At 42.2% G+C, this 22892-nt stretch overlaps 1 protein-coding gene across 1 annotated transcript in view; it reads right to left on the bottom strand.

Annotated features, from left to right (window-relative positions):
- Positions 1 to 9357, bottom strand: part of SNX9 (sorting nexin 9) — a gene marked incomplete at its 5' end in the record, with an annotated part of 91727 nt that extends 82370 nt beyond the window's left edge. The window contains 3 exon segments of the mRNA XM_082668901.1: positions 9094 to 9120; positions 9122 to 9294; positions 9297 to 9357. Of these exon segments, the coding sequence (XP_082525027.1) occupies positions 9094 to 9120; positions 9122 to 9294; positions 9297 to 9357 (261 nt within the window).
- Positions 9358 to 22892: the final 13535 nt, after the last annotated feature.

The following is a 22892-nucleotide window of genomic DNA, read 5'->3' as shown; positions in this document are numbered from 1 at the left end:
AGCATAATTCAAAGGAAATTAACAGAAGATGGATAAATTTAGGAGTCTGCTTGAGAGGCCTGGCTAATGACAATAAGTTTTTGTTTTTGTTTTTTTTTTTGCGGTACGCGGGCCTCTCATTGTTGTGGCCTCTCCCACTGCGGAGCACAGGCTCCAGACGCGCAGGCTCAGCGACCATGGCTCACGGGCCCAGCCACTCTGCGGCATGTGGGATCTTCCCGGACCGGGGCACGAACCCGTGTCCCCTGCATCTGCAGGCGGACTCTCAACCACTGCGCCACCAGGGAAGCTCAATACGTTTTTAAGTTTAAAAAAAAATTAACTTGTTTTCTTCCTTATTACAAAAGCAATAAATGTTCATTACTCAAAATCTTGAGAATACAAAACAGGCTTAAAGATGAAAAAGAAGTTCCTAAGTGTGAGATAGACAACTACTATTAACACACAAATTTACATTTTTAAGTCCTCTTCTGTGAATTTGCATTAGATATACATTAAAAATGGCATTTAACTGGTACATTCTAAATAGCTCATTAATTTTTGAATGTCTACTCTCTTAGGCAAGGATCCAAATCTTAGCCTTACATCCAGCGTAAGAGAAGCACACAGGAACCGCTAAAACTGTCTGCCAAACTGATTATCGGATCCTACAAGACAAAGTCTGGACTTGCAGACTGTTAAGATGTACTATTTAAGTATTTTTTAAATGACTGATGTGATCAGATAAGGGTTAAAATTCACTCAACGAATTAAAGAAAAAAATATACATTTCAAGACTCAGCTCCTTGGAAAGCCTTGCTGGCCTGAGAAGCTGCAGCAGGAGGCCCCTGCGCCCTGCAGCAGACCTACCTTCAGCTAGAACAATAGAGCTTCAGGGTAAGGACAGGCCTTTCAGACTGACACTCCATCGTGGAGCAGAAGACCCGGCACTGAGCTCATTCGATACTCAAATGAAGCAGTCAGTGAATGATGATGGGTAACGGTTCCCAGAACAAAGTCCATTTTTCGCCTAGTTAACTAATGTCTAAAGTCACATGCCCCTTTGACTTATTGTCCCCCGTGACACAAACGGGTAACTTCTGAATCCTGCCTCTGCAGGTAATACTACTTACTCTATGACTCAGTTTTCAGATACTAAAAATAGCTTAGAAAAATTGAGTCATACTGAATAACATCCTCAAGCACTGTCTTTACAACACCTAAAAATGAATAAGATGGGCTAAATCGATCATGGGTTTCTGATAATCAAAGGGGGAGCAAAAATAAAAATACCAATTGGAAACTGAAATGCCCAGCCTGTTATTTTGATGGCTTAAGGTTTGGTTTCAACTAAAATGCTTAACAACTTTGCTTTTCCACCTTTCTCCCTCCAAAAAACAGATTAACACTTTGTGTGCAGATATTCCATTCCTTCACTTTACAGTCTGTTATAAAGATGCTCTGACTGGGATTTTGTTCCAGCACGTATGGTAGGCTGATACCATGAACCACCACCAGACTGAAACACTGAAGTGCTGAATAAAATATTAAAAGCAAAGACACACCCAAGCACACAAACACCTTTTAACACACACTGCTGAGTCAGCACAAAAGGAAAGGATCTAGAGAGGTCAGAGGATATGAGAGCAGAAACCCTGGAAGGAAAATGTTCTGAGATAGGATTCCACCCCAGGAGTCTCCTCTATGTCCCGGAGAGCCTGAGTTTGGGTCCTGCTCTGCAGGCTGCCCTGGGGAAGGCGGGAGGTGACAGACGAACACTCCTGTATTAAGCTCGAAGCTGGACCCCAAAAGGACCTCAACATAAGGAAAAAGAACACATTGTACAGAAGGGAACAGCAAGGAAACCTGTCTTATCTTTGACCCAAAGTAGGGGAATAAGGGAGATTTCCCCTGAGATCTGAGGTCCATATTTATGCTATAGAGTATGGCTGGAAAAACATTAAGCCAGGAATTAAAGTTACAGTGATCCCAAGGATGTAGTGTCCCCAAGAGACTGGCATAAGCAAGGACAAATTCTCTGTGTACGAATATAACTCAGTTTAGGGATCAAAACCCTTAGATGAAGTTCCAAGGAAAATGAGCAACTCACAGAAGAAAATAAAATCACAAAACGCACAAGAAAACAAGGCACCATGAGTGAGAATGAGTGGAGACAACTGCTGAACTAGACCTCAGACATTAGAACAGACACAAACAATCAATGTTTAATATGCTTAAAAGAAGCTTAAAGATATGAGCAATTAGAGAATATAAAGAATGATCAAGCAGATTTGAAACAAAACCAAATAACAATTTCTAAAAATAGAATATAATTGAAAATTAAATGGATCAAAGAACAGATTAGGCCCAACTAAAGAAAGAATAGTAAACTGAAGGTAGGAGTCAAAGAAATTATCTAGAATGCAGCACAAAGAAAACACAGCAGTTGAAAGTTAGGAAGTTAGATGTCTGTTGGACCTTTTCATGCTAATTAGGGTTCCAGAAAGACAGAACAGGGAAGAGGCAATATTCGTGAAACACAATCACTGGGAATTTTCTACAACTGCACTCCCCACTATGATAGCCAGTAGCCACGTGTGACTATTTAAACTAAAATGAAAAGCACAGTTCCTCAGTCACACTAACCACACTGCAAGTTTTCCTTAGCCATGCGTGGCAGGTGGCTGCCACACGGGACTGCACAGATGTAGGATTAGTTCCATTATCACAGGAAGTTTATTTTACGGAACTGCACTGGTGCAGAAGTACTGAAACATCCATCCTAAGATCCAAGCTGCCCATAAATCCCAGGCTATATAAATAAAATCCACACATGAACACACTAAGGTGAAACTGTAAGATACTGAAGACGCGGGGAAGGTCTTAAAAACAGGCAGAGGGAAGTATCAGACTATTCAGGAACAATATTAGATGGCTGACTTCTGAGCAGTAACCCAGTAAGACGGTAGGAAACAGGGGAAATAACAGAACTCCATACCTAGAAAACTATCTTTCAAGCACAGGGCAAAACACATTTTCACACATGAGAGATTTACCAACAAAAAACTCTCCTTAATGGAAATTCCAAAGAATTCATTTCAGGCAAAAGAAAAATTATCCCGGAAAGAACTGAAACGTAAAAAGGAATAGGAAGCAAAGATATGGTAAAAGTTGATTAAATCTAAGTAAACATTAACTGTATAAAAAACAAAAATAATGTCTAATTTGTGGTAGAGAAGACAGAATGAAAATCCTGGGCAGTAACTGTGTTGGGAGAGATGACTGGAGCCGAGCTTCTTAAAGTCCCTGTAACCCAGGAGGAGGGTAATGATAGTGAGGACTTTTGGACTTTAACGTACAAATAGTAACATATACGCTTACGACAACCAATTGAAAAAAGTGACATACAGGCATACCTCCTTTTATTTGCTTTGCATTATTGCACTTTGCAGATATTGCAGTGTTTACAAACTGAAGGTCTGTGGCAACCCTGAGCAGAGCAAGTCCACTGACACACCATTTTTCCAACAGTACCTGCTCACTTCGTGTCTCTGTCACCTTTTGGTAATTCTCCCAATACTACAAACTTTTTCATTATTATTATATGTGTTATGGTGACCAGCGAACTTTGGTGTTACTACTGTGACTCTTAATATTTTTAGCAATAAAGTACTATTTAATCAAGGTATATACATTGTTTTATAGACATAATGCTATTGCACACTTAACAGACTACCATATAGTGTAAACATCACTTTCAAACGCACTGGGGGGCAAAAAGTCCATGCGATTTGTTTTACTGCAGTAGTCTGGAACCAACCCACAACATCTCTGAGGTATGCCTGTAAGGAACTAAACCTTCTAAAAAGTTGAGGGGCGGGAATCCTCAGTGAATCTATACGATGGTAGCCAGAAATCCAAACACATCAATAAACACAAATAAAGCAAACAAAACCCTCTAGCCACAAAGACTGCCAAACAAGACGAAAAGGTAAAATTCAGTTACAGGCTTTTATATACCAGGAAAATATTTACCAAAAGAAAGCTAGTGAAACCACATTAACTTTTAGACAAAACCGTCTTTGAGAAAAAATGCACTATAAAGAGGGTCATTTAATAATGATAAAAAGTTCAATTCACCTGGAAGATAATACTAATCCTAACCTTAGAGAGATTTTTTAAATTCACCATTTTAACATCTCTGTCAAGTAGACCAAAAGACATTAAGATACAACAGATCAAGTAGAATTAGTAAGGATACAGATGGGAACAGCATAGTTAATAAGTGTATATGGACATATACAGAAAATATACATACATTGATTAGGGAATATATATATTCTTTTTATGCACAGGTGGAACATTTATAAAAACTGACTATATACTGGGTACAAAGTTAGCCTCAACAAATTTTCAGGTATGGTTATTAGTAACAATCAGACTCCCTGATCATGATGAAATTAAGTTTGAAATCATTAACAAAAAGATAAATAGAAAAACCCTATACTTTTGGAAATTAAACACATTTCTAACAATTCATGGGTTAAAGATAACTCTTTTTATTTTATTTATTTATTTAAAATTTATTTATTTATTTTTGGCTGTGTTGGGTCTTCGTTTCTGTGAGAGGGCTTTCTCTACTTGTGGCAAGCAGGGGCCACTCTTCATCGCAGTGCGAGGGCCTCTCATTGTCGTGGCCTCTCGTTGCGGAGCACAGGCTCCAGATGCACAGGCTCAGTAGTTGTGGCTCACGGGCCCAGTTGCTCCGCGGCATGTGGGATCTTCCCAGGCCAGGGCTTGAACCCGTGTCCCCTGCATTGGCAGGCAGATTCTCAACTACTGCGCCACCAGAGAAGCCCAAAGATAACTCTTTTTAAAATCTCAGAAGCATTAAGTTTTTTCCAATTACCTTAAAACATAACCAATTTCTCAAGTAATAATTAGTAAAACTGATTTATTTAAAAAACATTGCCAATAACTGAGCTGTAGATGTCTATTTTCCATTGTGCATGCACACTTTTAAAAAGTTTTTACTAAAATGCACAATTAAAAGAAACAAGCTTACAGGTGGAGCTAAATAGTTTTAACAGCCACCTATCTCAATGGAAAATCTTTTTGCTTTTTCAAACTGGAGAGGGAGGAATAGGGACAAGAAAATCAACATTCATTCATGGAATAACAGTTTATCAAGAGCCTGGTCTGTGCCTGTCACATAAGATACACAGAGGAGCAAACACACAGTCCATCCTCCTGCGGCTGACAGCATCCTAAAGGAGACAGCCACTGGGCAGAGAAACACATGTAAAACGGCAGTCTGCACGTATGATGTGACCCTGTAACAGGGGTCTGGGAGATCAGAAAGCTTTCTGTAGGAAGTAATGCTTTGAGCTGAGACATAATGTGTAAAAGAAGGTATGTAGGGGAAAAGGCCAGAGAACAGCATTCCAGAAAAGAGGAACAGCATATGCAAAGTTACAAAGTTTTTGGTGGGCAATCAGAGTAAAAAACTAATTTTCAGATGGTCAACACAGAAGCAGGGTATAGTAGAAAACTTTGCAGAATTTTTATGCTTTCTCATCTATTCCTTCTTTAATAAGAAATCGGTTGATGTTCCTACTGTCATAGAATTTTTCTGTGACTACAGAAATACTGTCTAGATATTCTATTTATGAAGACACTTAAAAAATATTACTGTTATGCTAAACTGAATGCTACCATTTTCCATACTGTTAAAAAAAACTATCAAAAACAACTTAATCTTTAAGACGCTTTAGAAAGATATTTCTACTCTTTTCTTCAATAAACCTCTTCAAAAAAGAGGTTTTTGCTCAGGAAAGACTACAAAGTATGCTTTCTAAACTCTTCTCGCTAATGTATATCATTGGAACACTCCTGAGCAATTCACTCTTTTCCTACCGCTAATTTCAACATTCCACACTCACTTCATTCAACCAGACAAGCACTATAACACAAATATACAACTTTAGACATTGGAGATGGAAAGAAAAGTTAAAAAAAAAAAAAAGCATCAGGGACTCCTAGAATCTGGTTCTAATGATTACTCCTAAAAGTGACTACCTAAGCACAAAAGGATTTAAATTAGTTACCAAAAGTTAACGGTGACATGGAAATTACAGCTAAATTATATAGCTATGGATTAACTTCGTTAACTAGTTCCTTCCTGTCCCTTTTGCTATATCTAGCCCCCCCAAAAAAGAATTCCTTTCCCAAGACTTAATAAGTAAATAAATAATTTATTCCTAAGTGCACCATATGACAGTGTAAAAATACAACCTGTAGTTCCTATTGGAAGTCAAGGCTACACACTCATATTAGCCTTTCGTTGTATTTACTAAATGAGACAAGACTGGGACTCAAAGCAAATTCAGCATTCTCCTGAGTAATGATTAGAAACAAAGAACAGATAATTTCTTTAAAATGTGCAGTTACTGATTAACTTTCTTTGGCAGTGAAGAACTACCTAATTCATTTTTCTTCTAAAAGATAATTTCTTTCTATTGTGAATATACCAGTGCAGTTTTTTAAAAAGGATGATAGTTCAAAGATAACTGCATCTTCAAGAAAATATGTAAGAGCAATACATAAGAAAATTATATCTGAAGAGAACTGAAGGTATTTTCTGGTTAATTCAAAGGGAAACCCAACACTACCTAAAATATCCAGATATTGTATTTATTTCTTATCACTTAATGCTTGTAGCAGGAGCCTGAGTGCCATATGAGTCTTCAATTTTAAAAAAAGTTAGATGTTATTACTTACTATATGTATATTCTCTCTTACTAAAAAGTACCTACCCGATTAAATTAAAGAAAAAAACCCAAACTACTCAGATGTTGGTAAGGGCAGGGATGGGAAGTGGGGGAGGGGGTGTGTAACAAAATAAGGACAAATTTACTCTCTGGGAACAATTAAAAAATGAGACTTTGGTTTGATGTAAGAATCATCAGGAAGTAGGAAAACCAGAGAACTGAGAAGGTTCCTATATAAGTGCTTCTCTGCTCTTCCTTTTTTTTAAACCAGAAGTGGTTTGTCACAGTGTAAATATGGAAAGGAGTACCGTGTGGAATAGTGATTATAAAGGTGAAAGAAACCAAGACTCAGAATTACTGGAATCTGCCTTTGGAGGAGCAGACAATAAAGTAGTAAGTGCGGGCTTCCCTGGTGGCGCAGTGGTTGAGAGTCCGCCTGCCGATTCAGGGGACACGGGTTCGTGTCCCCTGGTCCGGGAAGATCCCACATGCCGCGGAGCGGCTGGGCCCATGAGCCATGGCTGCTGAGCCTGCGCGTCCGGAGCCTGTGCTCTGCAACGGGAGAGGCCACAACAGTGAGAGGCCCGCGTACCGCAAAAAAAAAAAAAAAAGTAGGAAGTGCTTACACATGCTTTAAGGCTTGTGCTTAGTGAGGACAGATGCAATTCAAGTTTAGTACAAGAACTATTCTCCTTTCTAATTTTATAGAAAAACTAAGTTCAGGTTTAAGTATCAGATAAAATTTTCATTACATATACCAGCACTAGTTGCTAAGCTGGGTCCCACTCAAAGGACAGTCTATCTAATATGCATCAGTAGATCACGGTGCAAAATACCAAAACACTGACCACCTCTGAATAGGTATCGACCACAAACAGCTTTTAAGGTTGCAAGATGAGTATAAAATAGGATGTGTAACTGGTAATTTCTGGAATGTTTGGCAACAAACCTCAAAATCAAATTTCCTTAGAAATCCCTGGCTTAAGTTTTGTTTTAAAAAATATCAACACAAAATGATATACGTTAAAAAGGCAGCAAGTTCTATCACACCTAATAAAACCAAGGAAGAGCATAGCCAATAATACATTAACAAGAAGGTAATTATTTCAGTAACAGCAGGCAACAGGTTCCCTTAAGAATCTCCACTTTAAAAAAAATAAACACTACACCTAGGCAGATACAGAACAAAATTCCACGGACTGAAATATCAATCTGATCTTTCAAAGGGATTTGAAATTTATCAGCTTTCAAAGTTCTCTCTCTACCAAAAACAAAAACCCAACAACAACAATCTAAGGTTTTCACCAACCCAAGAGAAGCTTCGAGGTTTCAAAAGTAAATATGGTAGAGGGTGCTGATGTTTATAAAGGGGACACTACTAAAACTATTTGCAAAAATCAATCAAATAAAAAAGTCAACTCAAACCCCATCACTGGCTCGTGGAGGGGAGCGTGGCTTTCCCATTACTAGGTGACATCTAGAACTAAAGAAAACGCCCCAGCCCAGGGAGCGGGAGATGGACGCTCCTGCAGACTCAGGTAGCAAGGGGTGACCGCTAATTCCACCGACAATACCGTAAAATAAGCAAATCAGCACTCCTGGCCAATTACCAAGCGCGAGTCAAAGTTCCACCACGTAATTCGGGCCTGGCCCTTTTTTTAAGCAGACACGTAATTGAAAGCAGAGTCATTTCCCTCTTTGCATTTTATTCATGCTGGAAATAACATTCAAACCAAAAAGGTAGCAAAACAAAAGAAAAAAAAACAGGAAAACTGAGGGAAGTGGAGGAGCGGGGCGTTCCACTGTCGTTTTCCCTCCCCGGGAACCCTCGTTCACCGGCCTGGATTTTAAATTCTCAGTTCTCCCCGGCGGGGGTCGGGCCCCCGAAAGCGGCCCGTGGAGCCGGGGTCCCACCCTCTGCGGAAGGAGGGGACGCTGCTCCCGCGGCGGCCGGACGCGCGGGGAGGTGAGGAGTGGACTCCACTCGGGAAAGAGTCGGGGCTCCCGGCTGTCAGGCGGCTCCTCGGAGCGGGCGCCGGGGCTGCGGGAACTTCTCTCTCTCCCGGCGGCCGCGGCCCACGCTCAGGCGCAAACTTTGCAGACGGAGCCGCAAGCGGCCGGGGTCCCGCCCCGAGACCCTCCCGCGCCGCCAGCCGAGCCCCCGGGCGCCCGAGCCCCGGCCACCCGCCCGCTCCGCGTAACCCGAGCCCTGCGGGGGCCGGGTGGGCCCCGGCGCGACCTCTCGGCCTCCCCGGCGGCGCCGCCGCCCGTGCCCGCGGGCACGACCCTCCCGCGCCGCTGCTGGGCCGACCGGCCGGCCGGGCCTGGGCCGCGCGCCCCTCACCTTGGTGGCCATGGCGGGCGGATCCCTGGCCCGGGACGGCCGGCTCCTCTCCCGCGCCGCGTCTGTCGGCCCGAGTCGGCCGGACGAGGGCGAAGGCAGCGGCGGCTACGGCTGGGCCCCGGCGCGGCGGCGGCGGCGGCGGCGGCGGCGGCTCCGCCTCGGCCCCGAGTCTCGGCTCTGGGCGACTCCAGCCGCCGCCCGCTCCTCCAGTTCCTGAAACTCCCCGGCTGCGCGGCCCCCGCCCCCGCCGGCCGAGCCTCCCATTTACCGCGGCGTGCGCGGCGCGGCCGGCGGAAGCGCGCCCGGTGCCCTCGGCCGGCCCGGCCTCCTCTCCCACTTTCCGCCCCCGCCCGGAGCCTCCGCCCCGGGCCGCGCCTCCGGGCGCCCTTTGTTCCAGCGCTCCGGGCCGCGTCCGCGAGTGGCGGCTGGGGCCGGATCACGGCCCCCGGCCGCTCCCCGCCTGGCCGCCCGTGGGGACGGTGAAGGGGACTGGGGACACGCTTTGAGGGAACGCCTGCCCGGGGAGCCGAGTCCCGACCGCCTCCGGCCGTCCACCGCGGCTGAAGTTTCGGTGCGAGATGCACGGGGGTGCGACCAGAGCTCTGCGTCCCCCCGCGGGCACGAGTCACCGACGGGATCTTTGTCCCGCGTCGGGATGGCTGTGGGGCCGGTCGAGCTCTGGGCTGAGTGAAGTGAGTGTTCAATAAACAGCCGGCACGGAGCGGAGCAATGGCTTCCTAGTCCGACTGGCCCTCCGAGGAGGATCTGCCTCCAGCCTGCAGCTGACCGCGGGCTGTGGTCCCGGCTGGGGCTTCTGGGCCCGGACGCTTGGGAATTTCGTTCTGAGGCGCCCCATTAACCTCCTTCTGGGCTGTTGATAAATTTAAAAACGTCTCAGGGCCCCAGAGGTTTGGGGGAGACAACAGGTTTCTCGAAATGGAAACGAGAGGTCTAAAATTTTCCATTTTCTTATCAAAAGGTTTCTCTTCAGAGTCGGATGTATGGGCTTTATTAATAAATGAATGACAAAATGAGCAGCAAGATTTTCACTCAAGTACAAAAGCCATGACTGGAAGACACATCTTGATGGATATATTAGCACAGTAAATCTTGTTTTTATCATCAGGAATATATATACATATATTTTTTAAATAGGCAACTATCAAAAATCAACTTCAGGCCAGGAAAGCGGTATTTAATGTCAAATTGTGTCCTCTCAAAAATACTCTGACTTCCAGAGATTTCATTGGTTATGTCCAACAATGGGGTTTAAAATGGATATGATACTACAATGTTTTCTGTGAATTTTTGTGTTTGCTGAGCTCAGGGCCACAGCTATAATCATCCTAATATTCATAAATAGTTGTCTTTCTAAGTAAAAGTAAAGTTGCAGGCTGACATTTATTGACAACCTACTTGCTATGTAGTAGACTTTTAACATGCCTTAATCTCACTTGATCCTTATAGGAAACCTTTGAGAAAGTCGTTGTTGGTCACTATTTACAGACATGAAGAAATCAAGTCTCACTTAAATAACTTGGCTGATTTGGTAATACTTAACAAAATTAGAAATGACCATAACCTTGGAACTAGCAGCTCTACTTCTAGGAATTTATTCTGCCAGCACACTTGTGTAAGTGAGCAAAGGTGCTTTCAGTAAAGCATTGTTCTATAATAACCCCAAACAGAAAGTAACCTATATGTTTGTTAATCTGACGGTTTCAATAAATATGGTATATCCATACAAATGAAATACTAGGAAGTCCATAAAAATGCTAACATTTTAAGAGGTATTAATAAAAGTAAAAAGAACATTAGGTATAGTACAATCCATTGTGTAAAAAATATGAAAATACATTGTATATGCCTAGGAAATTGCTGAAAAGATTCACCAGAGGCTAATGTCAGAATTTTTGAATATGTATATGTGTTACTTTATCTTAAAAAACAAGTTTATATTTTAACAACTAAATAGATATGTTGACTAAGAGTACACAGTGGTACGTGGGAAAGCCAAGATTTGAACTTGGGTAATAGTGTAAGTAATGAATTTTCCTTATTCTTTTAAATTTGAAAGCTGGCTACAGCTTCCTGCCACAGTTCAACAATGCATTTTTTTTTAACAATGCATATTTTGATAGGAAGGTGCAAAGTCAGGTTCACTCCTGTGACCTATGCCTTTCTGCATGCAAGTTCTAGACAACCCATCAGCCTAGGCACCCAGCACCAAGAAAGCAGGACCAGGGACATCCCTGGCGGTCCAGTGGTTAAAGCTCCGTGCTTCCAATGCAGGGGGCCAGGGTTTGATCCCTGGCTGGGAACTATGATCCCACATGCTGCACGTGGTGTGGCAAAAAAAAAAAGAAAAAAAGAAAAGAAAGAAAGCAGGAGGAGAGTCCAAGCTTTCCCTACTTGAACAATTTCTGTAACCCTGGCTTCATTTTTAGAGGTAACCAGGTTGTAAGTGTCCATCATCGGATGAATGGATAAAGAAGATGTGGCACATATAAACAGTGGACTATTACTCAGCCATAAAAAGAAACGAAATTGAGCTATTTGTAATGAGGTGGATAGACCTAGAGTCTGTCATACAGAGTAAAGTAAGTCAGAAAGAGAAAGACAAATACCATATGCTAACACATATATATAGAATTTAAGAAAAAAAAATGTCATGAAGAACCTAGGGGTAAGACAGGAATAAAGACACAGACCTACTGGAGAATGGACTTGAGGACACAGGGAGGGGGAAGGGTAAGCTGTGACAAAGCGAGAGAGAGGCATGGACATATATACACTACCAAACGTAAGGTAGATAGCTAGTGGGAAGCAGCTGCATGGCACAGGGAGATCAGCTCAGTGCTTTGTGACCGCCTGGAGGGGTGGGATAGGGAGGGTGGGAGGGAGGGAGACGCAAGAGGGAAGAGATATGGGAACATATGTATATGTATAACTGATTCACTTTGTTATAAAGCAGAAACTAACACACCATTGTAAAGCAATTATACTCCAATAAAGATGTAAAAAAAAAAAAAGAAGTAACCAGATTGACATCAAACTGAGAATGACCAATGCAAATTAATGTAAGTATTTAAATAAAGGTGAGATCACTACCTGTGTTACTGAGGTGTAGTCTCTGACATAATCCTCAAGTGAACCTGATCTCCAGCTCCATCTGCTACCACCCTCCTGGGGCTCTCCTCCGACGCATTGGCCTCTCACTTCCTCCTGACTCCTGACCTTCACACTCCCTTCCACGGAGAGGACAAGCACTGGCTCTGGGGCGTGCGGCCTGTGCAGTGTCGCAGGGCCCCATCCTTGCGTTAATGCTCTGCCTGTGCCATCTGTAGATTCTTAATAGTTTTGAACAAGGGGCTTCACATTTGCATTTTGCACTGGGACTCTCAAATTATGTCGCTGATGCTGTTTCTTTGTCTGAAATACCTGCCACCCATCCACCATCCACTCCCCCTCCACCACACCCACACGCCTTGCTAACCTTCCACTCATCCTTCAGAGCTCCCCAGAACTGTCACAGCAGTTAACATTTGTCAGGGACATCTTCGCTGTCCCAAGTCTAAGTTAAGTTCTATTGATAGAAGTTTTCTGATATAAGTTTTCATGGTACTGGTTTCCTTGCCTTTGGAAACATCTCAGTCTGTAATTCGTTAGAGCGACCATTTGCCCGCCTCCCCCATCAGACTGTAAGTTAAGGAGAGGAGGCCCGGTACCCCTGTCTTGCACCTGCCTCTAGCATCACAGCAAGCTCATAGTAAGCCCCCACTAATACTTTGTGAAATGAACGAATAAATGAATGGATGAGAGGGGCTGCAAATCACAAATAATAATCACAAATGCCTGCGTTTACTTTCAAACAACTCATAGAATTCTACGAAACATGTTTGAAAACCACCGTCTCTATCATTACCTAAGTTAATGTGAAACATTACACGATACAAGTTTTCTGAAAGTTTTATTACTCGATATCGTGTTTTTTGAAAAAATAGGGCTTCCCTCGTGGCACAGTGATTAAGAATCCACCTGCCAATGCAGGGGACACGGGTTTGAGCCCTGGTCCGGCAAGATCCCACATGCCACGGAGCAGCTAAGCCCGTGCGCCACAACTACTGAGCCTGCGCTCTAGAGCCCTCATGCCACAACTACTGAGCCCGTGCACTACAACTACTGAAGCCTGCGCGCCTAGAGCCCATGCTCCGCAACAAGAGAAGCCACTGCAATGAGAAGCCCGTGCACCGCAACGAAGAGTAGCCCCCGCTCACCACAACTAGAGAAAGCCCGTGCGCAGCAATGAAGACCCAACATAGCCAAAAATAAAAATAAATAAATTCATTTTAAAAAAAAGAAAAAAAAATACTCTTCAGAAGTGTTAATCCTCTACGACAATGTTTTATAAGGTAATGTTGATTTTGATTGCTATAATTGAAAATGAAAATGCTAAATTAAGTAGTATTTACTGGAGATGGAGTACCCAATTCATTATTTAAAATGAAATAAATAAAGATTAAATTGTATTCAAGATAATACTCTTTAGATACTCTTTAGTGTGACATCATTGAAGTGCACATCTCCTGTGTACTTTCTAGTTATTGCTTGGCATTTGTCTTGGATGTAATTACCACGTACATGAAATGATAAAATGGCAATCCTCTCACTTATGGGTGTAAAAATGCGACCAGGGCGGTTAAATGACTTACCCATGGCCACAAATTAAGTCAGAGCGGAGACAAGAGCCCAATTCTCTTATCACAGGTCTCCAAAACATGTCATTTTCAAATTAAAAATATTTTAGGTAAGAGGTTTGAAGGGCGTTTTGTGACAGTCAAGGCAGTCACTGCTAAAAACAGGACAAGGACTCCTGAGCTGTGGTAGGAGCCACCCACCCACACTAGCAGGACAGAGGAGGTGTGGCATCCTTTCCTCTCACCTCATGGAGCCCAGCCACCCAGTGGGACAGGAGCTTCTCCCTAACTAGAAAGCTGACTGCACTCAGGATCATCATGAAGAGCCCTGGGCCAAGCTGGGAAGTAGGTGGTTTCCTCTTCTGCTTACCTTGATCACCCATTCATGCCTCTTTCTTCTGTCCCTTCCTCCTCCCTAGACAACCTTCCTCAGAGGTGGTGCCTTACATCCTGGCCCTCAGATCCCAGAACCCTGGCGTTGAGCCTGGCACAGGCCAAGTTCAGTTATTTCCTTTACAGCCAAGTTCAGTTATTTCCTTTACTCCTAGGGATGAGAACACAATTGATTAGTTAAGGAATTTGACTTGCATCTGCGGACGCTTTCAGTTATAACTCGATTGCACCATCAAAAGAAAAAAGAGCTGTAGCCAGAGCAACAGAGCCGCTCTGTTTGGGCTTTGCGCTCTTTTTATTATGCCCAGGAAAAGGGAGTGATAAGTATTCCTAGGAAGCCTGTGCTAGTGACACAGCTGGTGGCGATGGGTTTGTTCAGTAACGGTTGTATGTTATGACTATACACTTAGGAAGTTAAAGCACTTTGTTTTAACTGCAGAAATTAATATTAATTTCCTTGTTGAAGCTCAGAAACTCTCCAGCCCCAAACTCGTTGCTTTTCACATTGAAAGGATCGTTTTTTAAAAGTCATCTTTCAAGAACTTGAAGTTTCTTAGATACAACTATGATGATTCAGCAAACCACAAGTACAGTCCCCATCCCACTTCCCTTCTCTCTTTTTTCCTTAGGACCCCAGACTTTGGTGTCAACAGATCTGGATTCTGTTACTTATATACCATGTGACCTTAGGTACATGACTTAACTTCTCTCATCCTCAGTTTCCTGAACTATAAAAAGGGGGTAACAGTAGTACCTACTGCATGGTTTTGTTGTATGGGTTAAACTAGCTAATGAGCTCATAGGACTTAGCAGAATAAGCTCTCAAGAAATATTAGTTATAATTCTTCTTGTTTCTTTCTTATGTCATAATTAGATTGTCCTTATGTTCCAATAACTCAAAGCCCAACTAAGTGCTAGGTCATGTGGAAAGTGAATGTTGCCTGCCATTCCACTAACCAAGGAATGTTACTGCCATCAAGCCTTCAGCCACTGCAGCTGCCCTCACCCCTCCACGATGCGCCCTGGTGGGAATTCAGGATGGAGAACAACAGGAAGCATTCTATGCCCTGGATACTGGCCCAGATAAGACACATATCTAAGGAATAATATCAATGAATCCACACTCTTGCATCTTCCCATACATAAAGCACTAAAATCATTAACTTGATTAACAGATGTTAATCATTAACACCTGTTATTTGTGATTAGCAGTAATTTTTTTTTTTCAGTAATCTTTTGATTTTTTTCCCAGCAAAAACTCCTATATATCCTTGTAACCGAACTCAGGTCCAGCTGCTCACCACTCAAAAATCAATACCTGAGGGACAAATGTTGGTAGAAAGGAAAGTTGCTTTTAATCAGAAAGCCAACAATCTGAGGAGAAGGCAGACTCATGTCCCCCAAAAACCAACTCCGAAGATTCTGCTGAGCCATGAAAGTTTTTAAATGGGAAGGGGGAAGTAATCTCAGTTAATCAGTGAGACGGGGGATTAAACTCCTAGCCATTTACCACTGCGTGTGGGCTTGTCGACTCCTCATGATGTTTCTTTAGATGTTATCTTCTTCACACAGTCTGTTCGTGATATTACTGAAGGGGAAGCTAGGGAAGAGATCTGTTAATTACTTATTCTTCATTTCTACTTCTTTGATCTACGGAAAGAACCAACAGGTTAGGCAAGGTATTGTGTGATCCTAAGATTTGAAAAGTGTGCTTGGGCCAGAGATGAGCAGAGCACGGGGTGGGGGGGCGCCTGGTTTGAGGCTAGTTACAATGTAGCTTTGCTGAAGTGACGAGAAAAGGGGCTTCCTTCTGAGAGCAGTTTCCTGCAAAGAGCTGCTTACAAATCCCCCCCATCAGCTATCATTCCATTTCTCTGGGATTAGGGATGAAGGTCCATCTTCTGTAACTGCTTCATGCTGAGAAGGAGCGTGGAGGTCTTAGAGTGAGATATAGAAATGGAGTTGAAGCATCTCTTTGCTGACAGTTTTAGTTGCCTGCTTGCTTACAAATACAGGCAGAACAAGCTACAATTATTTTGATGCTCACAAAGAGATTATTACGAGTGTTAATCCCATACTCTTTTTTTTAGTTAATTAATTTTCTGGCTGAGTTGGGTCCTCGTTGCTGTGCGCGGGCTTTCTCTAGTTGCGGCGAGCGGGGGCTACTCTTCGTTGCGGTGCGCGGACTTCTCACTGTGGTGGCTTCTCTTGTTGCGGGGCACGGGCTCTAGGCGTGCGGGCTTCAGTAGTTGTGGCACGTGGGCTCAATAGTTGTGGCTCACGGACTCAGTAGCTGTGGTGCACGGGCTTAGTTGCTCCGCGGCATGTGCAATCTTCCCGGACCAGGGCTCGAACCCGTGTCCCCTGCACTGGCAGGCGGATTCTTAACCACTGCGCCACCAGGGAAGCCCTATCCCATTCTCTTAAGGCCAGTTTTTGGACTTGTGCTACCCATGGACTCAGTACTGCTCACAATGGAGCCGCTTATGTCATGGCTGCAGTCTGGTCATCATGCAGTTCGTTTTTTCCCTGTGGCGGCAGTTTCAGTATCTGTAAAACAGTTCAGGAGTGTGCCTCAGACACTGCGTCTGGGACTCTATTGTCCTAATCATTAGCTGCCTGAGCCTGCTCCTTTGGGACTCAGGGAGGCCTGGGAGGCTTCAGTTTTCTACAAACAAGAGGCAGGGGACATGGAGGGCCTTTGTACTTGTCGGGGGAGGGGCACAGGGTTCTGCTCGGTTCCGTCCCAGCTCCTCTCTTACCTCTTCGGAGCAGTTCCTCAGATCTATCTGAGAGGCTCTCTTCCAGGCTATTGTCCTCAGTAAGGTCCCAAATAAAACTTAACTCACAACTTTCTGGTTGTGCAATTTTCTTCAGCCGACAGTCAAATAATGTGAAACTAATGTGGGAATATGAAACTGTGAAAAGTAATGTGAACAGGATGGTCACCTACTGTACGTGTTGGAGGATGGGAAGAGTGGAGAATAGTACGGACCGCAGAGTCAGCCTGGGTCCGGCACACGGATACATCTTCTCCCACTTTATGAGTTAAATGAGGTTAAAGTGAACCTCAGGGGTGGCCTTGAAAATAAACAGCAGAAAGGGGTGCAACAGGTGCTTTTCCAATCACAATAAATGTTTTAAGCCTTCACCTTGTACCCAGCGTTGGGCACTGTTACAGGTGTTAGAGATAAAAGTCCCTGCTCCCTTAGAACTTACGCTCTGCAGAGGGTCGGGGAAAACAATAAACTACAAATAAGTATACAACATGTCAGGTGTTTTAGCAAGTCCTTTGAAGAAAAATCAAGCCAGGCAAGGATATAAAGAGAAGTGGGAGAGGTTATTCTATATTGATAGAAGGCTTGCCTTTGGTGTTAGGATAGCCCAAGGTATGAATAAAAATGTTGGGGTTTTGTTTTGGCTGGTTGGCTGATGGGTTGGTTTTAATTTTTGTTTCATTTTGACTACATCACTTCTCTCTCTTCACTGTTCGGAAGACTCAATCCATGCTATAATAATGGGACATAGTGTCCAGAACTGAAGATTTAGTGGGAGTCGGATTGCTAAGATCTGAGCAGGCAGGAAAGGGCAGGAGGTAATGGCGGGAAGAGGCTGGAGGTCGGTGAGGCTGCACAGATGGCAGGGGTGGCACGGGCAGCCAGGGTTGGGCCTCAGCAGGGACTGTTTGCTCTGGGATCTATAAAAGACTGCTCAGTTTGGATAGCCCTGATTCCCAGAAGGAAGGTTGGGACAGAAGAATGAAATCAGGGTAGTAATGGTAAGACTGGCGAACCAGTTGGCTTCCCAAATGAGCTCCTAGCCTCCAGGATCAATGGTGTTCCCTAAAACCTTACCCTAGGATGTCGCTTTGATTTTCTGACCTGTTACGGACGGACTCTGGTGTGAGTCCTCAGAAACAAACTTACACTCAGTGACTGGGCACAAAGTAGACAACAGTGGGAGTAGGAATAGTTGGGTGGCAAAGGACATTTTATTAGCTCATGTGTCATTGCTCAAGTCACAGGCTATGCAGAGTTACTTTAAAGCTAAAGTCCCACCTAACACACTAGCACACACAAACACACACTCTTATATTTCTTCTTTGTGAAAGGCAATTCTAGTGACAGTGGTTGTGAGACACAAGTGCAGGACATTTGCCACTACTACCCTTATTTAGAGTCGGGTGTTGTGAATTACAGCCTCTGTCCCTTGGAGTCCTGTTCTCCCCCAGGCCTTTGATCAGAAAGGCCACCGCTGCTGAGTGCTGAATGGTGAGCACATGGCCCTGGACTTGGACAGTCCTTGGCTTGAAGCTCATTTCTGCTGCTCACCAGCTGTGTGAATTTGAGCAGGTTATTTCATCTCAATCCTGAATTTTCTCATTTATACTGTTACTGCCCTGCAGCTTACTTAGCAGATTCTGTGAAATAGTTATCAATACCTATGCATTTGGTGGTCTTCACTCCTGGGTGTCAATTTCTTATTGTGGTTCTCAGATCTATAATGAATATTCTAATATGCTGACCCACAATGATTACAGCTGTTTTATTAGTCACATCCAGGACCTGTCTTTGTCGACTCCTATAGCACTTCTGTCTTCTTTGCCTTCCCAGTCATTCTTCTCTTTCTTCATCCTCACTGTGTTTCATTTAGTCATGTGATACATTTAATCTCTTCCCTAATGTGTCTAGCATCTCTACCCTAGTTTCTCAGAATTTTTACAGGCACCTCAGCAATTTTCTGCTTCTTAAGATCATTAATCTCTGATTAAGTCAGGAAATGTCAAAATGCAAAATATTCTTTTAAGTAAATAAGTGCACAGAAAAACTCACAATTCTTATAAGCTCTGCGTTAGTTTCAAAATAAGTAACCAGTTTTATGTTATACTTTGTAGGAATGGAGACATTCCAAGCTTAAATTTTTTAAGTATTAAATAAAGAATTGTTCGGAAACACATGTGGTTCTCATAAACAGTCGCTATCTACCAGTCACCTGTCCATGCCAACATCTGTAAAGTAACGGTGTGGCTTTCAGGGGGCGATTGTCAGGTCGTTGACTGGAGTAATGCACACAAGAGGCCAGGCCCAGCGCATGGCACACGCTAGGTGTTCAAGAAGCAGTGGCTCTTTTTAGAGCTAGTTTGGTCTATTAGCTGCTTTTTATCTCATTCAAAAAATATTTATTGAGAGCTATGTGCAAAGAGCTGCGGTAGATAAACTCAAAGTTATGAAAAATGCATTTTGTGCTCCCCTAGAATTTGAAATAGCACAAGCATACACCACAAGAAAGATCACAAGTGCTACCACACTCTGAGGCCCTAACATAGTCCTGGCTCTCTATTCACTCTTACTGGACAAATGTCCTCTGCTCCTTCCTAGAAACAATACTCTCATGTTATTGCCGTGAGAACCACTGGGAGAAATGCCTGTGTTTTAGAGAAGCTGTGGTTTCAGAAGTAAAAAGAGGGGAAAAGTTGTGAAAAGCAGAACAATTTAGGGGAGTCAGTCAAACCACACTGCTCCGACCTCAAACCCTAATACTCTCACTCCAGGGCTGGTGTGCTTTGCAATCATCCCCTGTCTCCCGCTGGGACAATGAGAGACTAATTTAGCATGTTGTTTTGAAAATGTAATTGTTTTGGGGGAGGATTAAGGAACTATTGGTAACGTGGGTAAAACCAACCTGATAAATATTCAGTAGATAGAAGTCATTTAAATGAAGGGGAAGTGAATGATTTTGTAACACGGTTACTAACTCTGCTAGAAATCAGGTATCTGTGCTCTGAGCAGGACTGGGTCACCTGAAACAGGCATCCAAGTTCTCTTTCAGTGGGCACTGTTCTTAGGCCTGGCTACATAATTTGCAGGTCCAAGATCAAAAGGAAAATGTTCAAAAATGATTATGAATTTCAAAAGAGGGACTTCCCTGGCAGTCCAGTGGTTAAGACTCCACACTTCCAATGCAGGGGGCGCGGGTTCAGTCCCTGGTTGGGGAACTAAAATCCCATAAGCTTTGCGGCATGGCCAAAAAAATATAAAATAAAATAAAATAAAGAACAGGGACTATATCAAACTGAAAAGCTCTGTACAGCCAAGGAAACTACCAACAAAATGAAAAAGGCAACCTATGAAATGGGAGAAAATATTTGCAAACCATATATATCTGATAAGGCGTTAATATTCAAAATATATAAGGAATTCATGCAACTCAATAGCAAAAAACCAAATAACCTGACTTTAAAATGGACAAAGGGTCTAAGTAGACATTTTTCCAAAGAAGACATACAAGTGGCCAACTGGTATATGCAAAGGTGTTTAGCATTGCTAATCATTGGGTAAATTTAAATCAAAACTGCAATGAGATATCACCTCAGACTGTTTAGGGTAGCTATTATCAAAAAGATAAGAAATAACAACTGCTGGTGAAGGTGTAAAGAAAAGGGAACCCTTGTGCACTACTGATGAGAATGTAAATTGGTTCAGCCATTATGCAAAACAGTAATGGAAGCACCTCAAAAAATTAAAATTAGAACTACCATGTGATCCAGCAATCCCACTTCTGAATATACATTCAAAGGAAATGAAATCACGATCCCAAAGAGATATCTGCACTTCCATGTTCATTGTAGCATTATTCTAAATAGGCAAGATATGAAAACAACCCAAATGTTCTTTGACATGTGAAATGTGATATGAAGGAATATTATTCAGCCATAGAAAAGAAGGAAACCCTGACATGTGCAACAACATGGATGAACTTGAAGGACATTATACTACGCAAAATAAGCCAGACACAGAAAAAAAATACTGTATGATCTCACTTACATGTGGAATCTAACAAAGTTGAGCTCATAGAACCACAGAGTAAAATGGTGGTTGCCAGGGGCTGGGGAGGGGTTGGGATGGAGAATGAGGAGATGTTTTAGTTATAAGCTGAATGTGTTCTGTTGTGATCTAATGTACAGCATGGTGACTACAGTTAATGATACTGTATTGTATACTTGAAATTTGCTAATAGAGTAGATCTTAAGTGTTCTCAACACACACACACAAATGGTAACTGTGTGGGGTGATGAATGTGTTAATTAACTTGATTGCAGCACTAATTCACAATGTATACATATATTAAATCATTATGTTGTACATCCTAAATGTAAATAATTTCTATTTGTCAATTACACCTCAATAAAGCTGGAAAAAAATTTTAATTTAAAAATAAAGCTAAAAAAAGAGAGCAAATGTCTCAACAAAAGCACAGGGTGAACAACATCAGAAAATTCAGGACAGATTTAAAAGAAAAGTGGGATGTGATTAAAAAGGGAGTAGAGAGAATGTAGAAAGCAATTGATATTAGAAGTGAAAATCACAAGCATGGTCCAAATTGATGAAAGACATCAATCCACAGATTCAAGTAACTCAGCATCCCCTAAGCAAAGTAAATACACAGGAAACAGTAACGAGCTACACAAACTATGGTCTAAAAACCGAAGATAGCAAGAAAGACTTTAGAGACTACAGAGGGAAAATTAACAAGAAAAAAGCTGATACCTAAGGTCTCAACATAAATAAGACAGCTATCAGTGGAGCGCCATTTTTAAAGTGGCAAAGAAATCGCCTGTTAAAACAGAATTCAATACCCAGCAGCAATACTGTATAGTATAATATTTCCATTTTAACTATTCTTACTTGTTTGATTCAGTGTCATCAATTACATTCACAATGCTGCGCAACCATTACCACTATCTGTTTACAAAACCCTTTCCTAACCCCAAATAGAAACTCTGTACCCATTAAGCAATCTCTCCACATTTTCTTCTCCCCCTCAGTCCCTTGTAAATGCTTATCTGCTTTCTGTCTCTATACATTTGCCTATTCTAGATATTTTATATAAGTGCAGTTATTATACAATATTTGTCCTTTTGTGTCTGGTTTATTTCACTCAGCATAATATTTTTAAGGTCTGCCCAAGTTATAGTGCATATCAGAATTTCATTCTTTTTTATGTCTGGATGACATTTTATTGTATGTATATACATACCACCACATCATTCCATTTTATCTTTAGAATATACAATGGATGTAGTTTCAGAACAATAAATATAGTTCTACAATGATTTTTTTTGCCTTTTAAAAATGAGAACTGTGTCAGTATGCAAAAGAGCGAGTATAATATATATGTGCATTTTAATTTAAAATATTTTAAAAACCTAAAGAGTTATAGAAATGGATGGCAGTGGTGGTTGCACAACAAGGTGAATGTGTTTAATAGCACTGAACTGTACAATTAAAAATGGTTAAGACAGCTAATTCTATGTTATGTGTATTTTACCACAATAAAAAAAAGAAAATTAAAAAATGCTTAAAAGCTAACACCACGCAGCTTAAGAACAGAGCATTCCCAGCACTCTGAAGCTATGTGCTTCATCCCAAGTACATCCTCTGCTTTCCCTCTTTGGCGTGTAAACACATATGTAAACATATGTGTGCTTTTTATAGTCTCACTCTAGGTAGGTATCTCTAAACAATATATTGTTTATTTTTGCCTGGTTTTTGTACTTTAAATAAATGAAATATATGTTTTGTAATGTGACTTTATTTTTTTAATATGTTTTTGAAATTCATTCATAGCTATACCTTATTCATTTTCGCTACTATATGCTGTTCCATTGAATATACCACAATGTATTTATTAACTTTACTGTGAATGGAC

This window comes from Grampus griseus (assembly GCF_964374135.1).
Source record: "Grampus griseus genome assembly, chromosome: 13".
Lineage (NCBI taxonomy): Eukaryota > Metazoa > Chordata > Mammalia > Artiodactyla > Delphinidae > Grampus > Grampus griseus.
This window is presented reverse-complemented; position numbering and strand designations above follow the sequence as displayed.